The sequence below is a fragment of the Nyctibius grandis genome, chromosome 19 (genome assembly GCF_013368605.1).
Source record: "Nyctibius grandis isolate bNycGra1 chromosome 19, bNycGra1.pri, whole genome shotgun sequence".
Taxonomy (NCBI): Eukaryota; Metazoa; Chordata; class Aves; order Nyctibiiformes; family Nyctibiidae; genus Nyctibius; species Nyctibius grandis.
Genome location: NC_090676.1, coordinates 1,390,762 through 1,415,873, shown reverse-complemented (window position 1 = coordinate 1,415,873; position 25,112 = coordinate 1,390,762). Strand labels below are relative to the sequence as shown.

The 25,112-nt window shown below is 48.1% G+C and overlaps 2 protein-coding genes across 2 annotated transcripts in view; both read right to left on the bottom strand.

The window, feature by feature from the left end:
* Positions 1–352: 352 nt before the first annotated feature.
* Positions 353–5,874, bottom strand: TNFRSF6B (TNF receptor superfamily member 6b). Its single transcript, XM_068416396.1, has 4 exons — positions 5,810–5,874; positions 4,908–5,286; positions 2,782–2,979; positions 353–660 (listed from the first exon to the last, which is right to left on the bottom strand). Exons 1-4 carry the CDS (start codon positions 5,849–5,851, stop codon positions 389–391), a joined length of 891 nt encoding a protein of 296 aa, XP_068272497.1. The 5' UTR covers positions 5,852–5,874; the 3' UTR covers positions 353–388.
* Positions 5,875–14,691: 8,817 nt separating this feature from the next.
* RTEL1 (regulator of telomere elongation helicase 1) overlaps positions 14,692–25,112 on the bottom strand; it is a 45,914-nt gene continuing 35,493 nt past the window's right edge. Inside the window, exons 30-35 of the mRNA XM_068416155.1 lie at positions 24,458–24,574; positions 23,058–23,300; positions 21,295–21,471; positions 20,544–20,729; positions 19,918–20,021; positions 14,692–14,766 (exon numbers count right to left, since the gene is read on the bottom strand). Coding sequence (XP_068272256.1) covers positions 14,692–14,766; positions 19,918–20,021; positions 20,544–20,729; positions 21,295–21,471; positions 23,058–23,300; positions 24,458–24,574 — 902 coding nt within the window. The remainder of the gene's footprint in view (positions 14,767–19,917; positions 20,022–20,543; positions 20,730–21,294; positions 21,472–23,057; positions 23,301–24,457; positions 24,575–25,112) is intronic.

Genomic DNA, 25,112 nt, shown 5'->3' with positions numbered 1-25,112 from the left:
GGGAAGAACTGTTAAATACCTAAAAAAAACCCAAACCCCAACAAAACCAAAACCACATGGTTTAAAGCAAAGCCAGACAGTTGTCTAAAAAGGGAGGCCTGGGTTCTTCCCCACAAAAAATGACCCTGGCCACATGTTTCTCTTCTGATAAATTATTGACCTTTGCTGAGTGCTGGAAAACCAGCAGCCAGCTCCCAGGAGCTGCACCGGCTGCTGGCGCGGGGATGCTGGGATGCGGGACCCACCACAGCACACATCAGCTCTGACCCCTCACTCATCTCTACGCTGCGTTTCAAGTGAGGTTTGGAAAGATCAATAAATTAATGAAGCCACAGCAGAAAAAAACCCAAACCAAAAAAAAACCACCCGCAAAGTCCAGTTGGGGTTGTCAGTACAGGAGGAAGCGCTCGCGGACCTTCTCCTCGATGGAGTGCAGCTTGGCAGCTCGCAGCGCGACCAGCAGCTCCTTGGTGACCTCGTAGTGGTCCTCTTTGAGGTGGGTGAGGAAAGCCCTGAACTTCTCCTGGATGGCCGCCCTGGTCCCCAGCGCCTGCTTCCTCGGCGAGCGCTCCAGGATTTGCTGCAGGCGCTTCAGCTTTCTGATGGGGATGTTCTGGTACACCACAAAGTCTATCATGGCTTGCTCACAGTCTTCATCTCCTAGAGCTGGTGGGAGAAAAGCACCCTGAGGTTAGAGGGAAGGTGACCGCGGGACACCGGGAGAGCAGGTCACAGCTCCACCAAGCCTCTCCATGGGACCTCTACCCAGAGAGGTGGGAGATGCCTCATCCCTGGAAACATTCAAGGTCAGGTTGGACGGAGCCCTGAGCAACCTGGTTTTGTTGAAGATGTCCCTGCTCACAGCAGAGGGGTTGGACTAGATGCTCTTTAATGGTCCCTTCCAACCCAAACCATTCTATGGATCAAAGTGTAAAAGCTCCTGTAATTTTGAAAAAAGTGAATATTCCTTTTCCACGCTCCTCCCTGGCGGGGAGCAGGGGAAGAGGGAAACTCCAGAGAAAGTGAAGTAATCGCAGTGAGTATTCACACATGGTATTTTTTTCCTGAAAGTTTCTATTTTCCCACGCAGATTTTTACGTCTCAGGACAGGACCAGCCCCAAGCGCAGCCCAGACAGGGGCTTTTGGACAGGGCCAGTCCCAGCTCGTTAAAGCGCTGCTGGAGCGCGGCCAGCGTAAGGAATGGAATCAGAATGAATTTTCAAGAGACTGATGCCAAACAATTACTCATTCAGGGAGGGACTGGCCCAGTTTTGTGCCTTTGTAAACTGGGAATGGTGTCACTGGTGATAGTGGGGTGTTGCTGTTGACGCTGCTCTCACCTGACCGTCCCCCCTCCCCGGGACCGCATCCCACTGATGACAGAGCTTCTCATCTCCTCTCTCCGGAGGGATCACGCTCCTGGGAAGGAGCTCGTGGCCTGAGTCAGGCTTCGGAAGCAGAAATGCCCCGTGTTGGCTGTGCTGGGAGAGGATGGAAAGGCGAGAGCTGCTCTCGCATGCTGCGAGGGGGAACAGCCTCCTTGCTCCATCACCACGGAGGAGAAGCTCTTATGGATCCTGTTCTATCAAGGTTCATCTTGATGGAAGACAGACCTTTTTTTTTTTTATACTGGAACAACCTCCCCAGGGATGCGGTGGAGTCCCCATCGCTGGAGGTTTTCAGGACATGGCATTGGGTAATCTCACCCAGCCTCCCCTTCCCATGAAAGGTTGGACCAGATGAACTTCCCAAGCCCCTTCCAGCCTGGGCTGCTCTATGCTTCTATGATTGATTATTTTTTGTTGTTGAAGTTCAAGGGTGTAGGTTCACTAGCACCCAGATCAGTCACATTGACTTTGTCCCCTGTGTACCTTAGCTGGATGCTCAGGGTAGAGCATCAACTGCCATCAGGCCCTGGCGATGGTTTTCAGTCCCTTTCTCACGCTCTAACATGGGTTGCATGTTACAAAGCACCCCCAGAGCAGCCCATCGCTCTCTCCCGCTCCTTTCCCCTGTGCTTTGGCCAAGAAAGGCTGGACCAGACGGTCCTTGAGGTCCCTTCCAACATGGTATTCGATGGTTCTATGACCTGTGCCCACGGGTGGCTCCTGCCCAACCTTCAGCCTCCGCCGAGGCTCAGCGCCACGTTTGCCCTGTCACAGTGACACAGTTTGACACCACGTCTCTGCTTTCTCACCTAACAGGTCAAAATCCACCCTGTGCTCAGTTCCGATGAACCTTGGACTCTGCTCCATTCCACCTGCACGAGACAAGGTTGTGGCCCCAATAAAGGCTTCCCAGAAAACAGGCTGGTAGCCCAGGGGAGCAAGGCAGGAGGCACACGCAGAGCCAAACTGGGTGGCAGAGCCCTTTGCATCTGTTTATGGGACTGCCAGCCACCAGTTACCGCTGTGAGCCACCAGTTACAGCCCAACGGCTGCCAAAACTCTCCTCGTGTCCCAGCATCCCGTTATCCCAGTCCCTGGTAAGAACGGGCAGGATTTCCCTGCCAGCTCTTTGTTCTCGCTGAGCAAGGAGCCTGCATGGGCTCCGGCTGAGCCGTGGCCATTGCTTAAGCCCTGCGTGACCGACCCTGGAGGGGAAGGGAGGCAGGCAGACTATATTTTATCCATAATTATTATTAATTACGGCTCACTCCATACTTTTACAAGCTATTTCACCTAATTTTGCACCTACGTAGGAAAAAAGTCACCAGACAGCTCGCTCTCGCCCTGGCAGCATCGTGGTCCCCCCCTGCCGCCCGCAGAGCCATGGCTCACCTGGTCCCAGCGTGCTGTTGCCTCTCCCCAGTCTGCAGGAGGTGCAGAGGGTGTCGTGGTACTGGTTGCCCTGCACGTTGGTCACCTGCCCCTGCTTCTCGCAGTCCTGGTGCGGCTGGCACGGCTTGGTGCTGGAGTTGGAGGAAGAGAAGAAGCCGCGGGGGCAGGCGCGGCACTGGGTGTTCTCGAAGGGGGTACCTGGGCGCGGGGAGGCAAGGAGAGCGTCAGGCCGGGGTGACAAGCTGGCAGGGGAGCAGGGGCAGGGGACAATGCTGGCAAGCAAAGAGTGCCAGACACCATTCAAGCATGAGGGTGATGGTTTGGAAACGATCGCTGCCTGCAGTTCCCCTGGGAAGCACGATCCGCTTGTGGGGCCAACAGCGACGCTTTCCCCAGTCATCGCCCAAGCCAAAGCGTTCGGCATGAGCTGGGAAATTGTCACCAGCCTCCAGACACAAGAGGGGATCCCATCTGCTACGGAGAAGGGCCACCTCCTGGGTCGGAGACACTTGCTGGGACTGTGGCTGAGCCGAGCACCAAACCAGCCCTTTGATTCACGCGGAGTCAGGAGGCTCCTGGCCAAGTGAAAGTCAACACCACCGAGGTGGTGGAAGCTCTGCTCGCCTCTGTGGGCTCCCACCTGGACTCTGCCCTGTCTCCCAGGGACGGTGCCACGCGAGCGAGGTTACACCGGGGTGTCCTGCACGTTCCTTGGGCAAAGAGGGAACGGCCCTAATGGCAGCAAACTTCACGCCCCTTTTCATCTCCTCTTCGTGTGTCTAGTCAAGAACAAAGTTTCTACCTTTTTGCAACCCACTTCAGCCATTGCTTTGGCTGTACCAGGAGAGGTCCCAGCCAGCCCAGCTGATGACCCCAACCCTGGAGTCACTATTTGCACATGGGGAACCCACAAAGCGCCGGCGTCCCCGGAGGAACCACACCTGGATCAAAGCACCCGAGCACACCAGAAAGCCAGCGAGGTCTGCCCACAGCCCCACAGCCACTATCACAGGGTCCCCATCGTCCCCATCGCGGCCCCAGGGCTCTGCCTGCCCACGCTGGATGCTCGGTCCTCGCTGTGGGGCTGGGGTGCCAGGGCTGGGGTGCCATCATCCCCACACAAGAAGCCAGTTGTAAAAAATTAATAATAATAACAAAAAATTAGCTTCTCCTCAAATGCCCCAGCTTGCTCGCACGGCTCCTCAGTCCCACAGCCAACCCTCCAGCCAAATTTCATGTTTAATTTCCACGTTGTTTGGAGTCCTAGTTCACCATTGCTGCGTTACTGCAGTTTATAACAGTCACATCCTATAGAAACATTAAACCCCAAACCTCAGCCATAAGCAGAGCTGAAGACAACAGGTATTTCTCCTCCGGCCTGGGAGCCTGGAGCTCTTCTGTGCCGCGCGTGGAAGGACTTCAAAAGCCTCCACGCTTCAAAGCATGGAGCAAGATAACGCTGGGTTTGCTGGTGCTGCCCACGCTGTTTCATTACACCCAGCTGTGGTTTCCAGACAGAGCCCCGGTGATTCAGGGGAGAGTGAGAGGGAAACCCGCTCTCAGGGGTTTTAGAAAGCACGTGCACATACAAACGGGGGCAACTAAGGGAACAGGCAAATTTGTGCTGGGGAAACAGCGGAAAAATAAACTCCCTAAAATCTCTCATGACTTATATCTCACCAGGGGATCGAGTCTCAGACACGTGAATCTCCCCCAGACACGAATCAAAACAAGGCTGATTGTATGGTTTTGGAACCCGTCCCCGTATCCATTTCATGGTTTAAATACAGCCTCTCCAAATTGCTCAGTAAAACCCACCAAACGCTGCCCCAGAGCTCCACACATTCACCAGGGCTGCCCTCAGCCCCTGGTCAGCCCTGGCAATGAGCATCCCCACCAACCAAAAAATAAACCACCACCAACCAAAGCACTCCGTGGAAAAGAGGCCAGGAGCAGCTCCACACGCCAGCAAGGATGGCACTGGTGAGCAAAAAGGGAGTAAAGCCCGGCTCTGGGCAACCATAGCCACTATCTCCTTGATTTGTAGCTCCAGTGGATATTTTGGGATGTGACAAGAGCCGCCCCAGCACACCCAGCGCTGCCGCAGCCGCCTCCTGGGTACTTACCCAGTTTCTCTACGCCGGAGCCCGGCGGGCACTCGGAGTGCCTGATGCAGAACTCCATCTCGGAGTAGTAGCCCTCCTGGCACTGACAGACGCGGTTGTGGGTGGAATTGCACTGCTGCACCTCCACCTGCTGCTCCTCGCAGATGACGTTACAGTACCGGCACTTCTCCAGGTAGTTCCAGTACTGCGTGTAGTGCAAATCCGGGCAGGGCTCGCACGCCGTCTGCCTGTCCCTGGTGCAGTGCCGTGCCACGAAGGTCCCCGGCGGGCACTGCTGGCACATCAGCTTCTCGTGTGTCACAGCATCTTTCCACTGGTAAGTGGGTCGGGAGCCGGAGCCGAGCTCAGCCAGGAGAAGGAGGAGAGGGGCAAACATCCACTGCAGCAAAGAGAGCACGAAGAGCCCTTAGCTCGTCCCCCCGCAGAGGCAGCAGCGACGGACACGGCTGCCGCGTTACACAATTCGTTACCATCGTAGATGCAAGAAATTCTTCTCCCACCTCACGCTCTCCCCAGCCCCAGGGCAAAGCGTGTGCCCCCATGTGCCTCCCCACCGCCCTCCACTTGCTGTCCCAGGTGACAAAGCATCCTGCCCAAAGGATGCTTCTCAAGCCCATTGTGTGATGCCTTCACAACCCCGTTTGCCTCTCTCAATACTAAAAGCAGCTCCAGCACATTCTCCTCCTCTTTTCACCCGAGTCAGTTCCCCCCATTCGGGGTAAGACCTTTGCAGATCAAGAAGCAGGAGGGAAGTTTTCCCAACTAGCAAATACAGGTGGGCTCTAAACTTTTATGGAAACTCAGATACTCGGTACAGGACCGGAGAACCCCAGAACCTTGTTCCTCCTCCCTTCCCTTTTCGAAGCACGTGTGTCCACCCTTACGAGCAGGCAGTGGTTTACCTTGGATGGATGCCTTAAGTTGGGCACGTGGCAGGGTAGCATAGCACCGAGGGCTTCCGAGCGCCGCGATCAGAAACCTGGGGAGACAGAGAGGGTTGCTCAGAGGCTGGTGCTGGCTCTGGGGGCAGCGGCTGGTGTTGGAGCCCATCGCAGCAGCAGCGTCGGTCCGGCCGTCCAGCTTCAAAGTGGAGAGAGAGAGAGATGGGTAAGGACTGTTACAAAAGGCTGGTTTTTCTCATCTGCTTTTCGAGCTGTCCCTCCTCCGAGGGAGTTCCCGGCTCTCCCCAGAGCAGGGACAGGCGCAGAGTGTTCAACGCGGCAGAGAACCAGCTCGGCGGTGGGAGGCTGCGACCGTGCCCCTGCCACGCTCATCGCCCCGACACGGGTGAGCGCTCGGAGGAGGAAAGTCACCCCCAGCCCGGGAGCGGGGGGGACCCGCAGGGGCGGCTGCGGGCGAGGAGGGGGCAGAAGCGGGCGAGGTGGCGGAGCAGCAGCCGGGGCTCCCAGCCCTCCTCATCCCATCCCATCCCATCCCATCCCATTCCCCGGGACCCGCTGCCCCCCGCTGCCCTCCCCATCCCACTCCCCGGTACCGACTGCCCAGCCCTCCCCTCCCCATCCCAGCTCTCCGCAGCCCCCGGGAGCGGCTCCGCTCCCCGCCCCGCAGCCCCGCCGCTCACCGCTCCGCCCCGCACCGCTCCCCTCGCCCGGCAGCACCATCTTTATAGCCGCAGCCCTCGGGGAAGACCCCTCTTGCGCAAGCGGCCGCGCACCCCGGCCCGCCCGGCCCCCACCCCCGGCTCTGCCCCGGCAGCGGCGAGCGGAGCTCCCGCGGCTGCGGAGCGCCTTTACCTGCGGGCAGCGGGGGACCGGGGGGCTCTGCAGGTTTTACAGGGGTACGCTGAGGAGGTTTTGTTTTTTTGGCTGGGGAAAGGCAGGGAAATTCCCCTGCGAACACTCTGTTCCCGGGCTGTAAGCGCTGAATAACTTCCCAGTAACAGCATTTGCCTCTCGCTGTCGGGGGCACGGTTTGCCCCCACATGCTGCCCTGATGCTCCAGTTCTCCCAGTGGAGCCGGGGCTCTTCCAGCTACGAACACCAGCAACCCCCCTGCCCTGCCCGGGGGGCTCCGGTGGGACACAGGAGCAGGGCACGACCCCTGCTAACCCAGCCCCGATGGCTCGTGGTCAGGCAAAGCCGGCTCCCAGCTTCAACTTTCTCCTTTCAGGAGCTCTGTGGGTGACACACCCGCTCCAACAGTAACACTACAGCACTCAGAGTTACCTTTTGTGGGATAAGAACATCCAGCAGCTGAGGAGGTCGGCATTTAAATACCTTAGAGGTGACCCTCTGCCGTAAGTCTTGGACCCCAAGGATTTCAGTGGAAACTGGACTGAGCCTGTGGGGAACGCTGCTCAGCAGAGCCATGCGGGAGTGCATTTACCTCTGCCTGCTCGCCCTGCCCTGCCCTTGCCTAAATACATCACACTCGTGTACTTTGTCCCTCTGAAGGCGAGAAAACCCAAGGGCACCTCTGCAAAGTGCTTGACGTGCTGGGGAGGCAGCCACGCTGCGGAGCTCGCCGTCCCTCCGCTCCAGCTGCGCCTGCTCTGGTGCCCCCGTACCCCAAGCACAGGGGAAGGAGAAAAAGCACAGAATTTACCTGCTCTTTGGTGTAAAAGCAGGAGAGATCCTTAGCGAGTCCACAGAGAGCACAGCGCACTCGGTACCTGAAAACCTGCCTTTTCATTTCCTCCCAGGCACCGTCTCTCCTGTCAGTGCCACAAGGCAGAGAAGTAGAAAGCTGCAACCAACTCCAAATAGCTAGCTGAGAAAGAAGTTTAGCTTTTTTCCTTGTTTTTAAACTTTTCAACCAATGGAACAGAAGAAAAACACTTACAGACAAATCACATCCTAAGGCACAGAGCACTCAGCTGGGAAATCTGACGGGTTTTGTCCTACACCCCTGTTAATGTCGCCGTTTGCCCCCTCCTGCTGTGAAAAGGGTGAGAGCAAGTGCTGTGACCTGCACGCTGGGCTGCTGCCGCTGCCCATCACACAAACCCCACCGGTTCCTGGGTCACAAACCCCTCGTGGCCTCTCCTGCTGGCACAGCCTGCAGCTCCTGGGACCCCCAGCCACCCCTTGCCTCAGGCAGGGCTCTTGGCGTGTTGAACAGCAGGCTTTCTACTCGGGAAAAACCACTTGGTAGGTTTGATACCAGCAGAGCATCACCACACGTACTATCTCTGGAGATAAAACAGGGCTCACAACCATCAGCTGGCAAAGCCTTGCTTACTCAGAACAAAAGCGCGTGAGACCAGTCTGAAAACAGCAGCCAGGCCGTAAACACGCTTGCTCAATATGCACAGCTTCTCAAGGGAGATGCTGAAGGGTCTAAAACATCCTCCCACAAGCCTTTTTCTGTGGAACTGCTGTTTATGGCCTCGCTGCTCTCAGGTCAGGCTTCGCTGGCTGCCCTGAGGACTGACGACGACGAGGACGCCAGCCGGCGCCTCCGAAAGCAGCAGCACTCGGTACCCCGCCTGCCCCGCGCTGGGGCTCTGAACACATTTCCCACCATTATTTGAGCTGCAGGGAAGGAATTCCCATCAGGAATCCAGCTGTCCACAAGGCATACAGACTGGTTTTACAAGCAAGCCCAACACCCTCTAAATAGGCTTCTCTGGCAGCTGTCACAATTGGTATTTTTCTCAAGCATCTCCCATCCCCGTATTTGTGTCCTCTGCTCTATCGGGCAGCTCAGGCCCCTGAGCAGTTGAGTGTCAAACACCCAGCGTTTCATAGAATCACAGCAAAAATTAGTTTGGACAATTGTGTACTCAGTTCTGAGCTGGGAGGCCTGACACCACAATGAGTGGTTACATACGTGACCAAGCTCCGGGTCTGAACTCTAATCCTGTCCAGGATTAATCCTTCTCCTTTGCAAGAGCTGGGATCCTCACATCCTCTTCTCTCAACCCTCAGCGTTCCCAGGTATTTTTTCACACCTGGTCCCTCCCTGTACGGTCACATCTGTTATGTTCATATTCCCCTGCACGTACAGCCCAGGCACAAACACCTTGTCTACACCCAGACACTACCTAGAAGGTGTCCCGAGGAGTAACGCTGCTCTGGCAGGGGGTTGGACTCAATGATCTCCAGAAGGTCCCTTCCAACCCCTCACATTCTATGGTTCCGTGATTCTGTACCCAGAGCAGGTACACGGGTACTTGTGGTTGGAGAAGGGGGAATGAAGAGCGTGTCCCTAACAGCCTCCCCTCACCCTCCAGCAGGGAGGAGGCACCACCTCATTCTCAAACTCTCCAAACAGGCATTTGTGACCAGCCAAAACCAGATCACGTGCTCAAAGAGCAAATGCAAAGTCTCTGGAAACACGAAGGAGCCACAGCGAGGAGGTGAGAGGACACGGAGGTTTTTCAGCCAATTCATTTTGCATGGCATGACAGAGAATTACCATTTGAGCCTTCACCTTCTGCAACACCAGGATGAGCCTCTCACCTCCAGCCGTCTGGCACTGGATCTGCTGCTGGTGAATTTCTTGGACTTTATTCTTAACTCTGTTAAGGTGAAACCTACAAGAGCTAAACACTCAATTTACAAAAAATGAAAATCAAACCCAGTTTTCTGCTACCCAGAAGTAAACCCCGATGGTCAGAAGGAATCCAAAGCTCCTTCCAGTCACATCAGTTTCTACACATCATGGTTAAAGGAAACTCTCTGACTCCAGCTGAGTCGAAGGGGCTCAATGCTTTGGTCCGAGCGTGCTGCTGGATAAGCGGAGGGCACGGCCTGGGCCACCCTTCCCATCACTCCACACACAACAGGCGACGGGCCGATTGTCACAGGTCACTCTAAAATGGATTTTAATTCTACTGCTGGTTTCTCTCAGTCGCATGTAGCTCCCCAGAGTAATCCTGATGATTTGTAACACCTTCTGACATAATCCCTGAGCCAAGGACTACTGGGGCTTTGCCTCGTCAGTATGCATCACCCCAGTAATTAAATGTATCAATTAATCTCCTGGGACTCCCCTGGGACTGAGGCACATCTGTAGGGTATGTCTTGTGGGTGAAACTCGCTGCTGGCTCGACTCAAGCACAAAGCCCCTCACCGTGGCTTACCCAGCTGGAGAGATAAAGCAAGACCCCTTTAGTCCCAGGCTCACCCCGCTGAGGACAGCCCAGCATCTCAGAGCGATGCGGTTCTTTTCGGGGAGGCAGAAAGCTGAGCTCAGTGTCCCTACCGTGGAGTTCACGTGGTTCTTCAGCCTGTTATCAGCTCTCTCGCTGACACATCTAGACTTTTCCAAGAAGCTGCAACAGAAATCAGGTCATCTCGCCTTCTGCAAACTTGTGAGTCGGTTGAAGTGATGAACAGTCACGCTGCGACGTTTGTAAAAGGATTACTCAAAACTAACCTGAACGGCTTCAAAAATTTGTCAGATAAATATTCCTAGAGTGAAATACAACATCAACGGGACAGAAAGGGCTTCCCCAGACAACCTCTTACTTTCAGGAAACAAGAGTCCTGCAGAACGACCTTCAATCAACCTTTTTCTCTCTGTTCCTTTAGTCAACCAACGACCCTCCCAGAAGGGGTTTGTGGGATCACTGCAAAGCAACAACTCGACACACTACTGACTTTCTGACCTGCAGAGGTGGCTTAGAAAAGGCATTCAGCATCGTATTCTCATGGCTCTGACTTCCCTCCCCTGCACAGGGCATCATTTCACACTTCTGAGAGCTGCAGGGGGTCCAGGAGCACTGCTTTTTGAAACTATGCTTGCAAAATCAGGTTTCTCACTTAATATTCAGAGAAAAAACTGAAAAGCAAAGAAATTCCTCACTCTCTGCCAGTAGCCACTTCTCCAAGCAAAGACAGAGCCCGTCTCTTTCCTGATAAAACAGTTGCATTGGGGTTTTTTAGCTCTTTCCCAAGTCCTTTCAGCTTTATTTGGGAAAAACAGTGAGAAAAGTTTTTTTTCAATGACACACACAATGGAGACAATATTGCAGGTATAGTCATAGCTCTGCAAGGTAGGGGCAATAAAGGAGATTAGTATCTGCTTCCTCCATGATCTGTACCTCGTGTGTCATTTGCTTCCCAAAATCAGCAAGGAGTGTCCATGGTAGGTTTTCCTCTCCCTGAGCGCTCGGTTTGGATCAGTTCCTCTAACCACTTAGAGCAACACAGATTCTTTTCTGAAACAATTCTTGTTTTCACTTTCTGGTCTTCATAAATAATGGACAATCTGTCTCTCCTTATAAATTCAGCCAGTTTCACCATGACAAAAGATGGCTATCTGCAGCACGTCCCGACAGCTGGTTCCTGGAGATCCTCCTCTTCGAGGTTTCATTGGAAGCAGCTTTATTGCCGGGGCAGGGCGGGAGGAAGCTGTACTCTAAACACATCCAGGAGGACCGTACTGAGGTCACGGAAGACTCGGTGACACACAGGCCTCCAAACTTTTCTTTGGAAGATGGGGAGTGGAAATGGGTGCACGCAGTCCTTTGTGAGAAGTGGTTCTCGAGCAACCTGCCACGGGGAACGTGCGGTCCACACAGTGCTCAGCTACGGGCAGAGGTTGGAGAGCTGGGAATGGGAAGGGCTGGAGGAATGATCACCGGTCAGATAACGTCACTGCTGGGTGCCTGCCATAACCCAGGGAAGGATGCCCTGGAGGCCCCACCATAAACACTCCCCTGACAGGTAACAGGGCTGCTATTTAGTGATGCCAAGTGATCTACAAGCGAAAGACCTTGAGACCTACCCTCAAGGTCTGAGTTGTGTTCTCCCACAAGAGGAGTTCCTTTGGGTTTACGGGAAAACCTGGTGAAGGACACCACCACAGAAAAGCCTATTTGTCCATCACTGGTCAGGGCTGCAGCAGCTTGCCTTTTTTTTAATTGATGGGCATAACTTCTCAGCAAACCTCTCCCAGACAGGTCACAAATGACAGAATCGTTAAATTCTGTTCGTTATTAAAACGAAGTGATGAGCAGATAAGCCACAGACAAGGACAAGCTCCTGCGGGCTGGCTTCTCCCCCACCACCGGTACACGTTTGCATCCATGTGTCCTGCCCCAGGCGCTGACAGCAGGGAACCAGACTCCCAGACAGCTGCAGTGCAATCCCCACCACCCCAGCAAGCAGCAACACAACCAGACCCATCCCAACTCGATTCCCTCTGCCAGCAGCAGGTTCAGTGATGGGGATATTGAAGCATTTCGGAGCTTGTCAGGGTGGGCTCAGCCAGTGAAGGCACCTAACAGAGATCATCTGGCTGCAGAGGTGCAAAGTGCTGAAGACTGAAGGAGGAACGTGTGGATCTCTTGAAGGCACTGAGATATTTTTAACATAGTTCCTCTGCCCCGTCTCACTAACAACGGAGCACTCCCAGGTAGGAACACTCTCCAGAACCACATCAACTCCAGCAGCAAGGAAAAAGCACAGCTGGAAAAACTATTCTAGTTGAGGAGAGGAAAAAAAAGAAGTGTCCAAACAAATCACACATCCCTACTTAAGTATTTCATCTAGTCTTGCTGGATCTGACAGCGTTTTTGCAGATGATTTCCATCAGGCAAACCCACAGCCATCACTTCACTGCCTCTCCGGAGCTGTCCCAAGCTCATGCTGTGGTTTCCCTCCTGTGGCACAAGCAGCAAGCTGCAGCTCTCCCCCGAGAGCTCTTCACAGAGCACACAGGGCACTGAACTATCTTACCACTAAATAACATTTTACTCCTCGCTGCTCCCAGCCTTCCCTCAGCTCAGACTTCCACTTCTTTTTTTTTTAAAGATTTCTGTAATGCAATAGTTATTGCTCTACTTGTTAAAAAAAACAAAAGAGAACTGATGGTGAACACCCCTCAGGGCAGAACTTGTGAAGGTGCAACCTCAACACAACCCCCTTGACCAACAAATAAAATCAAGCACATTTCAGGCATGGAGTTGCTTTGTTTTTAGGGAACAAAGCTGTCATCTTCCATGTTTCAGGCATGATTTCAGTCCAGCAAAATGTGCTTTTCCATCATTAAACACCGCGCTACAAAACCCCGAGTCCTTTTGAAGGACACGAGTTTAACATCCCTGCCTTCCTGTCACCATCGCTCCAGATCTTTTTCTGTTCATTTTTTACAACACATATACACATACATACATTGTTCTGTAATTTTTTCCACTTACATTTCAAATAGCTAGGGCTTACCCTGCATTATTTATTCTTGTTTTGAGAATATAAACCAGTAACTAATAGTTATGTGAATAGATACAAGGTAAAATTCGTTCACAGATTTAAACATCAGAATATATACTAGCCCAAAGTTACCTTCATTCCTGTCTAAATCTTCGTTATTTCTAATTATTAATGAAGTACAGAAAGTTCCTGTTTCACTGCCAATTAAGGACACCCCTGTTCTTGTCCTTCAGAGTCTGACCGCAGTGAGCCCTGACTCAAATACACGCACGTTACTCAACACACAAGAGGCAGAGGATCACACACACAGCTCGAGGTTATTTCTATGTAAAGCAGATTCCAACCTGAAAAAAAGAAATTTCTCAATGAGGACCAATATCACAGCAACTACGAGGTTTGAAGAGACACCAGGTTTGAATTCTATAACTGGGGGAAATAAGAACCTTTGAAGTTTATTAAAACGCAGCTCACTTTTCAATTATTAACACAAAATTTTCCAAAATTCCATTGGTATGAAGTCCACCTACAGGTTGAGGAAAAAAACACCCCTAAAATTATTAAAGAGTGTATTCTCCCAGAAAATTCCGAAAACGTCCACTATATGAAGAGTCTCTGTCATCACAGGAACCACAAAACTAATTAGCAAGTGAGAATACAACCCTTCGCTCATTTTGGTCAAACAAAAATATTCAAGTGTCAAAAAAACACAGTACAAACCTCTCCACTTACTCCTACCAGGGCCATTGGACTCAATACCCAATGCTTTTATATCTGGTAATTATTTTTTTTTAATCAAGCAAAACCCAATTAAGACAAAAATGGTTTTATTTACAGTTTAGTTTACAGCAGCTACTAAAGATTTAAAATTGATACAATTTTTCAGGTTAACCACTTATACCCACTACTCACAGAGAGTGGAAGCACTAAGAAATTTTTTAACCCATTTCACTTGATTTATTTTAAAGTTTTAAATCACTTAGTTCCTTTTTCTTCTTGGAAAGTAAACCTCAGGTAACACAGACACAATGGAAATATCAGTACTGAGCAGAAAATAAAAGCCTCCTTAGCATCGTGGTTGCAAAAACTCCCAGCACGATGGAAGGCATCAGGCTTTGGGGTGTCCAACCACTGGAATTTGCTTTTAAAAAGTCATCCTTTCAGTATCTTCTGCTTTTGGAGGCAGCAGCTGCTGCCAAACACCAAAGAGTGAATGAATCACTTCTTCCAGGAACACCAGTGCGGTGAGGATGGGCAGGCTGGCCGCCTCCTTAGCCAGCTCAGTCCCACTGCAGTACTATTGCTCGGGTTTTTCCAGGATCTGGTGTTACCTGAGGGGCCCACGAATGTCAGCCACCTCCAGGATATAAAATTTCAGCCTAAGAGTGGCCACAGTAGAATTTACAGGCTAATATAAGTTAGAAATTAACCTATTTAGTTCCAACAGAGGACAATACTCTGCTTTGTGTCCTGCCAGTGGTGAGACCATTCGGACCTGATCACCTTTGTGGGAAGAAATGACACGTGTTGGTGCCCAGCACGTAATCCAGAGCCAAGGATCAAAGACATTTGAATGAACCTTCATCCTGCTTCCGCTCAGCTCGAGAGCCAGAGCCCAGCGACTTCCTTCTGCTCATCCAAAACACTCCTCCTTTCTGTCGGTGAGATTATGACCAGAAGAAAACCTGGATTAATCGCTGCTTCTTCACATCACTGTGGCACTCTGGGCACTTCTTCACCATCTATATAAACAAATGAATAAAATACATAGATAATATATTAAATTTCTCTACCAAGGTTGCAACTATAAGCCACACTAGTCATTTGAGAGTCCCCAAGATATTGTCCCTACTATTTTTAAATACAGTGTTACCATGCAGTCAGTATTTAACTGCTGAAAAGGAGGAAACACAAAGCCTCCCAGTGAAGTAGCAACCAAGTTTACAGCAGTTGTCTCAGATGAATTACAGCCATGACCTATCTGCAAGACTAAAATACAGGAACGAGGAAATACAGAGCCTGCAAGAGCTGTTGTGAGGTAGGGATGTACCTGGCATTAGTAAAATCCCGTAAGATGTTCCTGAACTCCTGCTTCCTCTTGCACAGCTGAGAAGGAAGTGATCTCCTGGGCATACCAGGACACGGGTGACACGTGGTCACAATCAAGAGCTTTGTAGGGGAACCAAGTACATTTATTTCTTCATACCACCCCACACCTTTTTCAGTTAACAGCAGAAGGCTGGGGACATGAGGCAAGCATTTCCCCACCCAGCTTTCAGTTTGCTTCTTCACTCATCTTAAGTTTTCAAGTCTGGCCTTTAGCCATTTGACCTGCAGATGAACCCCAGCTGTTCTTTTTATATCTTGCAAATTACTAGTAAAACTAAAATGCTCTGCTTATTTCAAAAGTGAGTAAAAAACTGATAAAAAAAATTCATCTTTGTGAGAAAATTGCCAGCTCAGTAGGCTAAAATGATGGTTACCGACATCAGTGGCACCGTGCAGGCTTCCCTGAGTAGGGAAGTTCATCGCTGTAACAAAAGGTGTAGACTGCACAGTAGGGTCAGGCATTAGTATTTTGATTCTAGAAACATTAATTGAAACACCATAAATGGAGGGGGAGAGGAAAACTCACTTTACCTCCAGGTAAATAGTGATTTGTCAAAGAGCCCTGAAAATTTTAAGTGTAATATATCATTGTGAAATCTTATTTGCCTGTATTACAGATAGTCCAAATGAAAATAATTCATGGAATACCTGCAAAAAGAGCATGAATAAATGATGCATTTAACCACTGAAAAGCAGCGACAGACCTCTGCACAGAAAAATAAACCCCAAAGCAGCGTGTACTGGCACAGCCTCCGCAAGGCTTTCCCCAACGCAATGAAAATCACCCAACATGCGCCAGCACTAATCCCTCTAATACCCCTCCAGCTGCAGGGAATTCTGTCTGCTCCTCCAAAAGCTGCTAAACCCTTCCAAAATTATTCACCGCCTCTTCCCACCACTAAGCTATTTCGATAAAATAACAAACTGGAAAAGACAGGCCAATTTGCAAACACCAAGTCATTGCATTTTGAATGAATGAGAGGCTGTTAGTCACTTCCTCACAGGACAACACACACCAAAGGGCTTTTCAGCTGAAGAAATACAGTGAGTAACTTGTCAGTAAAGAAAAAGGTGAGTTTTCTGATCCAGCTCAGTGGTGACAAAGCCCAATGCCATCTGATGAGGGCTCAGACAACAAACACAGTTGCTCATTTCCTGCTGGTAAGGGTACCTCCATCAGCCCTTGTCAGGAACGGAGTCAATTGTCTGTACAACCAACACAGGGGTAGGAATGAGGATGGAAGTGTTAGGAGATGGTTCCTCTGGGTTTGGTTTCAGAAAAAACAATTAGACATTGGAATGGGCTGCCCAGGGAGGTGGTGGAGTCACCATCTCTGGAGGGGTTTAAGAAAAGCCTGGACATGGCACTTAGTGCCCTGGTCTAGTTGCCATGGTGGTGTCAGGGCAACGGTTGGACTCGATGACCCCTGAGGTCTCTTCCAACCTGGTTGATTCTGTGATTCTGTGAAACATGGAATAATCTTCCTGTTTGCAATCCTCTGCTCTCAACCACGCTGTTCTTCCTTCTCATCTGCATGACTAGCAGAGGACAGTTTTCCCTTATCACTGGGAGAATTATCTCTCTCCATCAGTCTTCAAGTAATACCCCAAACTACAAGATCTTTGACTTTTCATTAACCAAACTACACTTGAATTGTACCACGAGCAAGCTAACATCACTGTATACTGAGAACCCTCCCTCACTAGAAAGGTATGCCATAAGTAAGGCAAGAAAAGCTGACGAGACCATGTAGTTTCATGTTCTCCATAACAAAGACTATAGAATGTCAGTCATGCTGAGCCTTGAGAGGTGCTCGAACAGCAGAGCAAAAGGTCTCAGCTGGTGAGATGCTTCTTACATCCCCCACATCCAACAGTTCGTTGTTCAGAGCAAAAAAATCTTCTTAAAAATAAGGACTTTGATGTATGTTGTCTATGGAGGAGGCAAATGGATCACACTGTAGGTGTATGTAGAAAGACTCCAAAGGTCCACTTACGAAGGACAGGGTATCCATGATGCGTTTTCTTGAGAACTGGGAGAATATTTTGTTTGTCCCAGGGCATTAAACTGAACTAGCAAGAAGCAGGTTCAAAATGACAACAAAAAAAATGAGATTTTTCTTCACATAACATTCGGCTAAGTAGGACATGGGTGACAAATTCATTTGTGTTCAAGGGGAATTGGATGATGTGATGGAAATGCATCAGGGGTTTCTTAATATACAGAAGCGACCTATGGCTCAGGGAGTCCTCGTGCTGCAAACAGCTTCAGGGCTGAGAGTACGTGGAGGAATCACTGCTCATGCTTGCCATATTCTTTTATCCTTTCCTAGCCATCCTTTTTTCACCACTGTCAGAGACAGAAGGCTGGGTTGGACAAACCTTTCCTCTGACTCAGTACGTCTGCTATTGTGTTCTGATTATTTGCTTCAAACTATACCTGTCTTTCCTGATCTTTACAAATCATAAGACTGTATTCACCTCGCAGGGCTGTGGTATGGTACCACAAAGCAGAGCTCTGATTCACCCTGCTAAGAAAAACACAGATATTTTCTTTCCCCTGCCATCACCTGGTACAACATGGGATGAAGTTTCACTGTAATTAGCAAGATTATTCAGGTAAACAGCAAATATGGAAGTCATTAATACCAACTGACCCATGGGGCATGACTCATTTCCTCAAATATGGGTTTGCATTGGATATCTGAATAGAACAGAAAGGACACTTGCAGTTGGAAGGGACCTACAGTGATCATCTAGTCCCACTGCCTGTCCACTTCAGGGCTGAACAAAAGTTAAAGCATAGCATTAAGGGTACTGGGGCATCAGCCACCTCTCCAGGAAGCCTGTTCCAATGTTTGACCACCCTCTTGGTAAAGGAACATTACCTAATATTTACTCGGAACCTCCCCTGACACAGCTTTGAACTGCTCCCACGTGTGCTGCCACGGGATCCCAGGGAGAAGAGCTCAGCACCTCCCTCTCCACGTCCCCTCCTCGGGAAGCTGCAGACAGCAATGAGGTCACCCCTCAGCCTCCTTTTCTCCAAAGGAGACAAACCCAAAGTCCTCAGCTGCTCCCCATAGGGCATTCCTTCCAGCTTTCTTGCCCTGAAATACAGTCTAATCTAGACGACCAGACTATTTTAATCCCCAGTCTAAGACATGTGCAATCAGAAAAAGGAGCGATTAAAAAAAACTGAGGCTGAGCAAGTTCTGTGATTTATCTGTGAGCTATGAAAATGCACATTAGCTTGGGGATTAAGGAGAAAACCAGACCTCAGAATTACCAATTTCAAGACAAAACCCACAGAACGGGGCAGTACAATTGCTCAATATAAAACAGTTCTAATTTTGTGGATTCTTCAGCTGTTGAAACAACAATTACAAGTTACATGTTACTGGCAAAAGGAGAGAGTTTTTCCCCAGACACTTATACAATAAAAATTTATGGGCTGAGATAACATAATCCCCCTGTGGGATAATAAATTTTGCCTAACCAAAAAAATTCCCCAGGGAGCTCATTCTGTTCCTTAATCAACTCAAGCAGCCGAGATAATAAACACATGCTAGTAAAATTCTTGTCATGACTTTCCTAGAGCCTGTTGGGAAGTGGAGGACATTGACTGTCAGATGTTCATCCCTATTATACTTTGGCATAAAAGGAACAACTGAGTATCCAGTGGTAACACCTGTGCGAGGCAATTGCTTTGACTGCCCAACCTGCAGCAAACAGGAGATGCCTTCCTTTGGCTTTCTTGCACTTTCTTAAATATATTCCTTATAATCCAATACTTTTGGATTTTAACATTTTCAAAGAAATGTGTCACAGAGGACTGAGGATGAAATTTAGTTGAACAGCTATTCTGAATTCCCTCTAGAAGTATGTCTGAGAACATCCATCTGGATGTGATTTTATATTCCTCTTGGACCAACTCTGTCTTGGTTGTTATATTTCATTTGGATGCTAGTATACTGTTTATTTTCTACACTTAGCTGACATAATTCAGTGTCTTCTTCCTGAGAAAAAGCCCTTCCTCTGGAATTTGGAATGACTGATTATTTTGTACTTGCTTATAGATTCACAGGTTGAAGAAATTTCTTTTCCTTCTGTACTGTTTTCAGGTAGGTTCCTGAGCTCTGCTGATTAGTAGCCTCCTTCATCACCTATGAATGTTTAGAAACCACTCAACTCTTGTATTAGACTTCCATGCCCAGGGTCACAGATTATTAATACCTGGCTGCCAAATCAAATGTTGGGTAAGATGCTACCAAACACGTGGGATCAGTTACAGCCTTTTACCTAAAGAATTTCAACCACCAATTTACTCAGCCAGGAAAACCAAAGGGCAGGATAACACAGGAGACATCTGGGCATGAATTTGCCTCATCTCATGACAGTGCTTTAGAGTAGGTTTTTAGATGGAGAAAATTATGAAACTAAGCAAGAAAAAAATTAAAATAAAGGCTCAGATGTAGAAACCAGGGTTTTTTTTTCTCAAGTTGACTCCACAGCTTATTGCCTGCATAGCTCTAGATGGGAAAACATTTGGAGGAAGCTCAGAAGGAGCTGCAAAGGTGTAAAAAAGACAGCATAAGGCAGAAGTCTGCCTCCAATCACATTGCACAACATAATGAAACAAGTGGTAAATCTTCCATCAGGATTTAGGTGTTCTCTCTGTAAACAGAGGAATTCTGTTTCCAGGGCTGTCCACATAGTTCTCCTGAAAAGCACAAAATTCACCAGCAGTTTCAGAAAAAACTGAAACCAGTAAACGAGATAACCTTCAAGAACTGCTCCCAGCATGTTTTGCAGCAAGTGAAGTCACATAATGGACATTTAAAGGGCACATCATCCTCAGATTTGCAGTTAGAGCACTGGAATCTTCCTAGAACAGAGAGAGAGGGGCAGGGAGAGAGGGGGAGAGAGAAAGAGAGGGAGGAAATGACTAAATTCCAGTAATCACCTGTGAAATTCTCAGGCATACGTGTTTCCAGTGCAGTCCAGAGAACAATGACCATGAGCTTTATGAACTACCTTAACAGTGCAATACCTGGCCCTGTTACATTATTCCTTTCACCTGACCTCGCTCAGTCTCTCCGTGCTTCAGATCCCCGTTTAGAAACCTGAGGTCACATCCTCACTTTACAAGGAAGTTGTTGAGAAAAATACGTAAGTTCTCAGGAAACTATTACATCATTGTGACAAAGACAATGACATACTTCGAGAGAACATGTGCAAGTGGCAGAAAGGACAAATTCTGCTTCGCAAATCGCACCAATCGTTATTGCACCTGAGCAAATATAGGCATGAACCAGTCACCATTTGGTCAGCGTAATTCTCATTTCTATAACTTATCTTTATTCCCAACTATGAGAGAATTGCATCCAAAAATCTCACCTATACCTACCACACTCTGGCTCCATCTCTAGGGGAAAGATAGGCACAGCTCCAGAGCCCGTGGGTGCTCTCACGTTACTGGTTCCTTTTGATACTTCGGTCTTCGGCAATTCAAGTTTGCTTTTCTGGTTAAAGCAGAAGGAGGAAACCTTCCTCTGAATTTTCTCTGGTGCCTCACCCTTAGAAGTGGCTGCATCTGGTTATAAAAAAAAAAACAAACCAGCATACAGAACAGTATAACGCAGAACACGGGACGCAGACTCTGCGAAACAATTAGCAGTAAGTTCAGTAAGTTCTCGTTGCATAAAAAGAAAAACACATTTTGAATAACTATTTTTTATGCCATACTGCTTGGTAACAGAAGTTTCCAATACTAACACACACATTATTATTGAAAGGGACCCTTTATACTGAAATAGTTCTCTGGAATTTCTTCGTAGACGAAGTGGAGCTCGATCTACTCCTGCTCCCATCCCACTTAGATGCAAAAATTCTGCCCTCACCCATAACACACTTCACAGTTTAATGATGGCACTATAACTGATTTTTTTCTTGTTTCCTTGCACTTCCCCATCTCACACTGACTTCTAGCTTACACCTGTGGGTTGGGTTTTTTTTTTTTTAAACACAATTTGGACACGGCCAATTGCTTTGATCTTCCCTTACACACCCAGTGCAGGGAGGCTCTAGGCACAGCTAAGGCTGTTGGACACCACCCACCATAATAATAAACAAACTTCAGACAAATGTTCATTCCCAACCTTGTACAGGGATGTCTTCTCCTTTAGTGCACCAGCTCCCCAAACTCAGAGGGTTTCCTTCACCTTGTACCTCCTGTTGCAATTGCTTCTCTCCCTCGCCACAGACCATTCCAGTCAAATCTTTACACATCTGTTTGAACTGCTCTTTGTGATGAGGGCGAACAAACATGTAAAACCCTGTCCAAGAGAAAACACAGTCAAATGCATAGGAAAATAAATGTGACCATGGAAGACTCCTTGCTTTGGAGAGGAGAAATTCTTTGGAAGCTGAACAGCATCAGCCATATTCCTTGAGGTATCTTCAGGTTGGTGGAACACTCGATGGTTTTGTTGATTTTATAATTATGGGGTTTTCCTCACCAGAAGACAGATGAATGTTTAGTATTGAAAAGAATCTCAATTTACCTCAAAATTCTTCCACTCTACAGCTAAGCATAAATACCTAATCCAGCCCTTCACCTGACAATTGGTCTAACAAAATCAGGCATATACACAATATCTGGAAAGACTTTCTTAAAAAGAAATTTATTGCTGCTGTTTGGTTGACAAGGATTCACAACACATATACAGACATACTAAAAATCCCCATTATGACAAGCACAGACAATTCTACCACAAAGTCCTCTGAGGTTAAACCATCTGCTCAGTAAAGCTACTGACTGTCTGTTAGAAAGAATGCTCAGGGGGAGATGATGACTCACAGTGCCACACAGTTCATTTCCCTCCTGCTCTTCACTGTGTCAAGACTAATCTTGACTAGTCAGTGCACCAGGAAAAAAAATATTTTCTAAAAAGTTGGGAGGCTATAGCATCTACTCAAGGTCAGTGGAATATTTATTGTTATTTTCTAAAGACAACAAACGAAACTACATCAGCATTTCCCAGCATACACCGTATGCACCATTTCCTGCAGAGGAGCTCACAGCAGAGACATGGCAGAAGGTGGAACGAAGGTGTTACATAGCAGAAGACAAGATGTCTCCATCAAGACCATCATATAATCCCTCCTCCTCTTCTTTTTTAAAGAATAAAGCCCAATTTCAAATTTTGAAAACTTGTAGCTTCCTAAATCCTTTCATCATTCTATCATTAAACCCATGAAAGGAAAAAAAAACCCATCACCAAAACAAACCACTTCCGAGAAAATAAATATCAGCTTGAAATTTCTAGAAGATTATTATGAATGATCAGGATACTAAATTATGACACAGTTCCATAACTATTCCCAGGTAAAGCCCTGTAGAAGAACAGTGAATCAAAAGAATGACTGCTTAACCCAAACCCTGGAAGTGATGTAAGAGCTTAGCTCCAGTACACGAGTCAATGGTTGTGAGAACAAAATTGAGTCGGTGCAATAGTGAGCACTGTCTTCTCTAAAGAGCAACCACTTGTAATAATTGAGGAGAAAAAATGGTAATGAAATCATTTGACTGAAGTTAGCTTGACTGAAGGTCAGGACTGGAACTACTGAGGTCCTATCTAATGTTTTTAATGGACAATTTCTAACTGAACATAGATAACATTTTATAAACTTGACATTTTTTGCTCTCTGACATTCATTTAACACATCCCTCCTGCTGCTCCATTTATCTGGTTTGCTAAACCAAAAGATGGGAGAGGTGAAGTTTACCAATGCTAAAAGATTTTCCTAAAAGTGGAGAATTTGCAAACTAATGACGAGTGAAAGGTTATTGCTCACGTGAGATCACAGCACCTACATCTTCTTTTCAACTAAAAGTGATTTAAAAAAAAACATCCCTTACTTTGTAGGAGATGAAAGTCTTCTGGCCTCTCAGTGGTGAGGGCTGCTATCACTGCTATCATAGCATCATAGTCATCTGTCTTCTTGTAAGCCAACAATGCTTCATAGAAACGGCTGTAAGTGCTTTTGTTCAAAGCCCTTTTCACGTCGCTGAGGTAGGTAGCCCTGAGGACCTGGTGGTGATCTCTCTTAGAGCTTGAAGCTTTTTCAGTGTCTTTCCTTGGAGCTCGACTGGCATTCTGCCCTGAGAGACAAAACACGTGTGAGCAGGGCTTGGGGAGGAACAAACAGGTCACTCCTTTGTATCCACTTCTCTTTTCAGTCAGAAGGGGGTTCCTGGACTCCTTCAAAGTGGTAAAGCCAACACTGCCTGCACAGCCACACACAGTTTTAAAAGACAGGCTTAGTTCAATTTCCCGAAAGGGGAAAATCATGGATGTGAATTTTATAATCAGTATCTTCTGCATATCGTACAGCTTTCTGACACTTTCACAGGAGCATACCCTACTTAGGAAGTGGAAATCAATCTCACAGACCTCAGAACAAAATAATTACCAAAGATTCTGTTTTGTGCAAAAGTTCTTAAAATACAGAACAAAACAGGAAAACAAATCAAAAGAAACAGCATGGCTTCATACAGAAAAGCTTTTGAAGCCTTCCAGGAAACATCAGCTTTTTATTTATTTTTTTTTTAAAAGAAGAAAAGATTAGCCTTTGAGTATTCTTTACCCTCTAAAGAAAGACTTCTAATCTGTCCAACTATCCTACTCATTTCCTTGTGAGAGATACAAAAAAAATTCCCAGCTGTTCTCAGGAATATCTGTAATCCATTCATAACTGAGCCTTTGACTTCAAAGATAAATACTGGACAGTATGACATTAGAGGGAGACGTACAGAGAGTACAGGCAATTGTAAGGATACATTTGCTAGTCTGTTTCTGCAGAAAACACAGACGTGTACACTCCTCATGTGGACAATTAGCAATAACAAAACAGGAACTGTTTTCTTCTTCACACCTGGATTCATATTGACCTAATCTAAAATTACACTCAAGTGGTTCTCTTTCATAAGCCCTGGACAAACAGGAAGCCCAGCAGTCTTGTGCTCAACTCACCTTTTCCCTCACTGACGTATGTCAAGTCAGTCTCTAACACACACTTCTGGCTTTAGCTGGTTTCTTTCATATCCACCTCGATTTAATTTATTGGCTTTTGTGTTTTGCTTTGTACAATCCTTGCTGAAAATTCTCAATTACCACCCCTCCTACCTACAGATGGTGAGCCATTGTGCTAGGTGAACAGAAAAAATATTGGTTCCCACCAGGAGAATTTACGGTCAGTGACAAAATAAAACGTAACACATATTACCTTGGGTGTGTTTTTATTTAACGTGAAGCATACCTGAGCTATTCAGTCCTGTTGTCAAGTGGAGCCCTCCCCTGTTCAAGTGGAGCCCAGGGTTTAGCTGAGCACACGAGTCCTTTGAGAACGCAGTTTTCTGCTGACTCTGTTTTTCTTCTGTAAAATGAAACCAGTCTGTTAACAGGGAACTTAAGGAAGAATGAACATAGAATTGTGCATTTCAAAGTGTGTCATTCTACATGGAAAACACCTGAAGATGTAAATGTATTTCTCTGATAAAAGGGGATGAGCTAACACCCTGCTTGTTTTAGGACTTCATTGCTGGAGCGAGTCCAGAGGAGGACGACCAAGCTGGTGAAGGGTCTGGAGGGTCTGACCTACGAGGAACTGCTGAGGGAGCTGGGGGTGTTTAGCCTGGAGAAAAGGAGGCTCAGAGGTGACCTTAGTGCAGTCTACAACCACCTCAAGGGAGGTTGTAGCGGGGTGGGAGTCGGCCTCTTCTCCCAGGCAACTAGCAATAGGACAAGAGGACACAGCCTCAAGCTTGGCCAGGGGAGGGTCAGGTTGGACATCAGGAAGCATTTCTTCTCAGCAAGGGTCATTAGCCATTGGAAGGGGCTGCCCAGGGAGGTGGTGGAGTCACCATCTCTGGAGGGGTTTAAGAAAAGCCTGGACATGGCACTTAGTGCCCTGG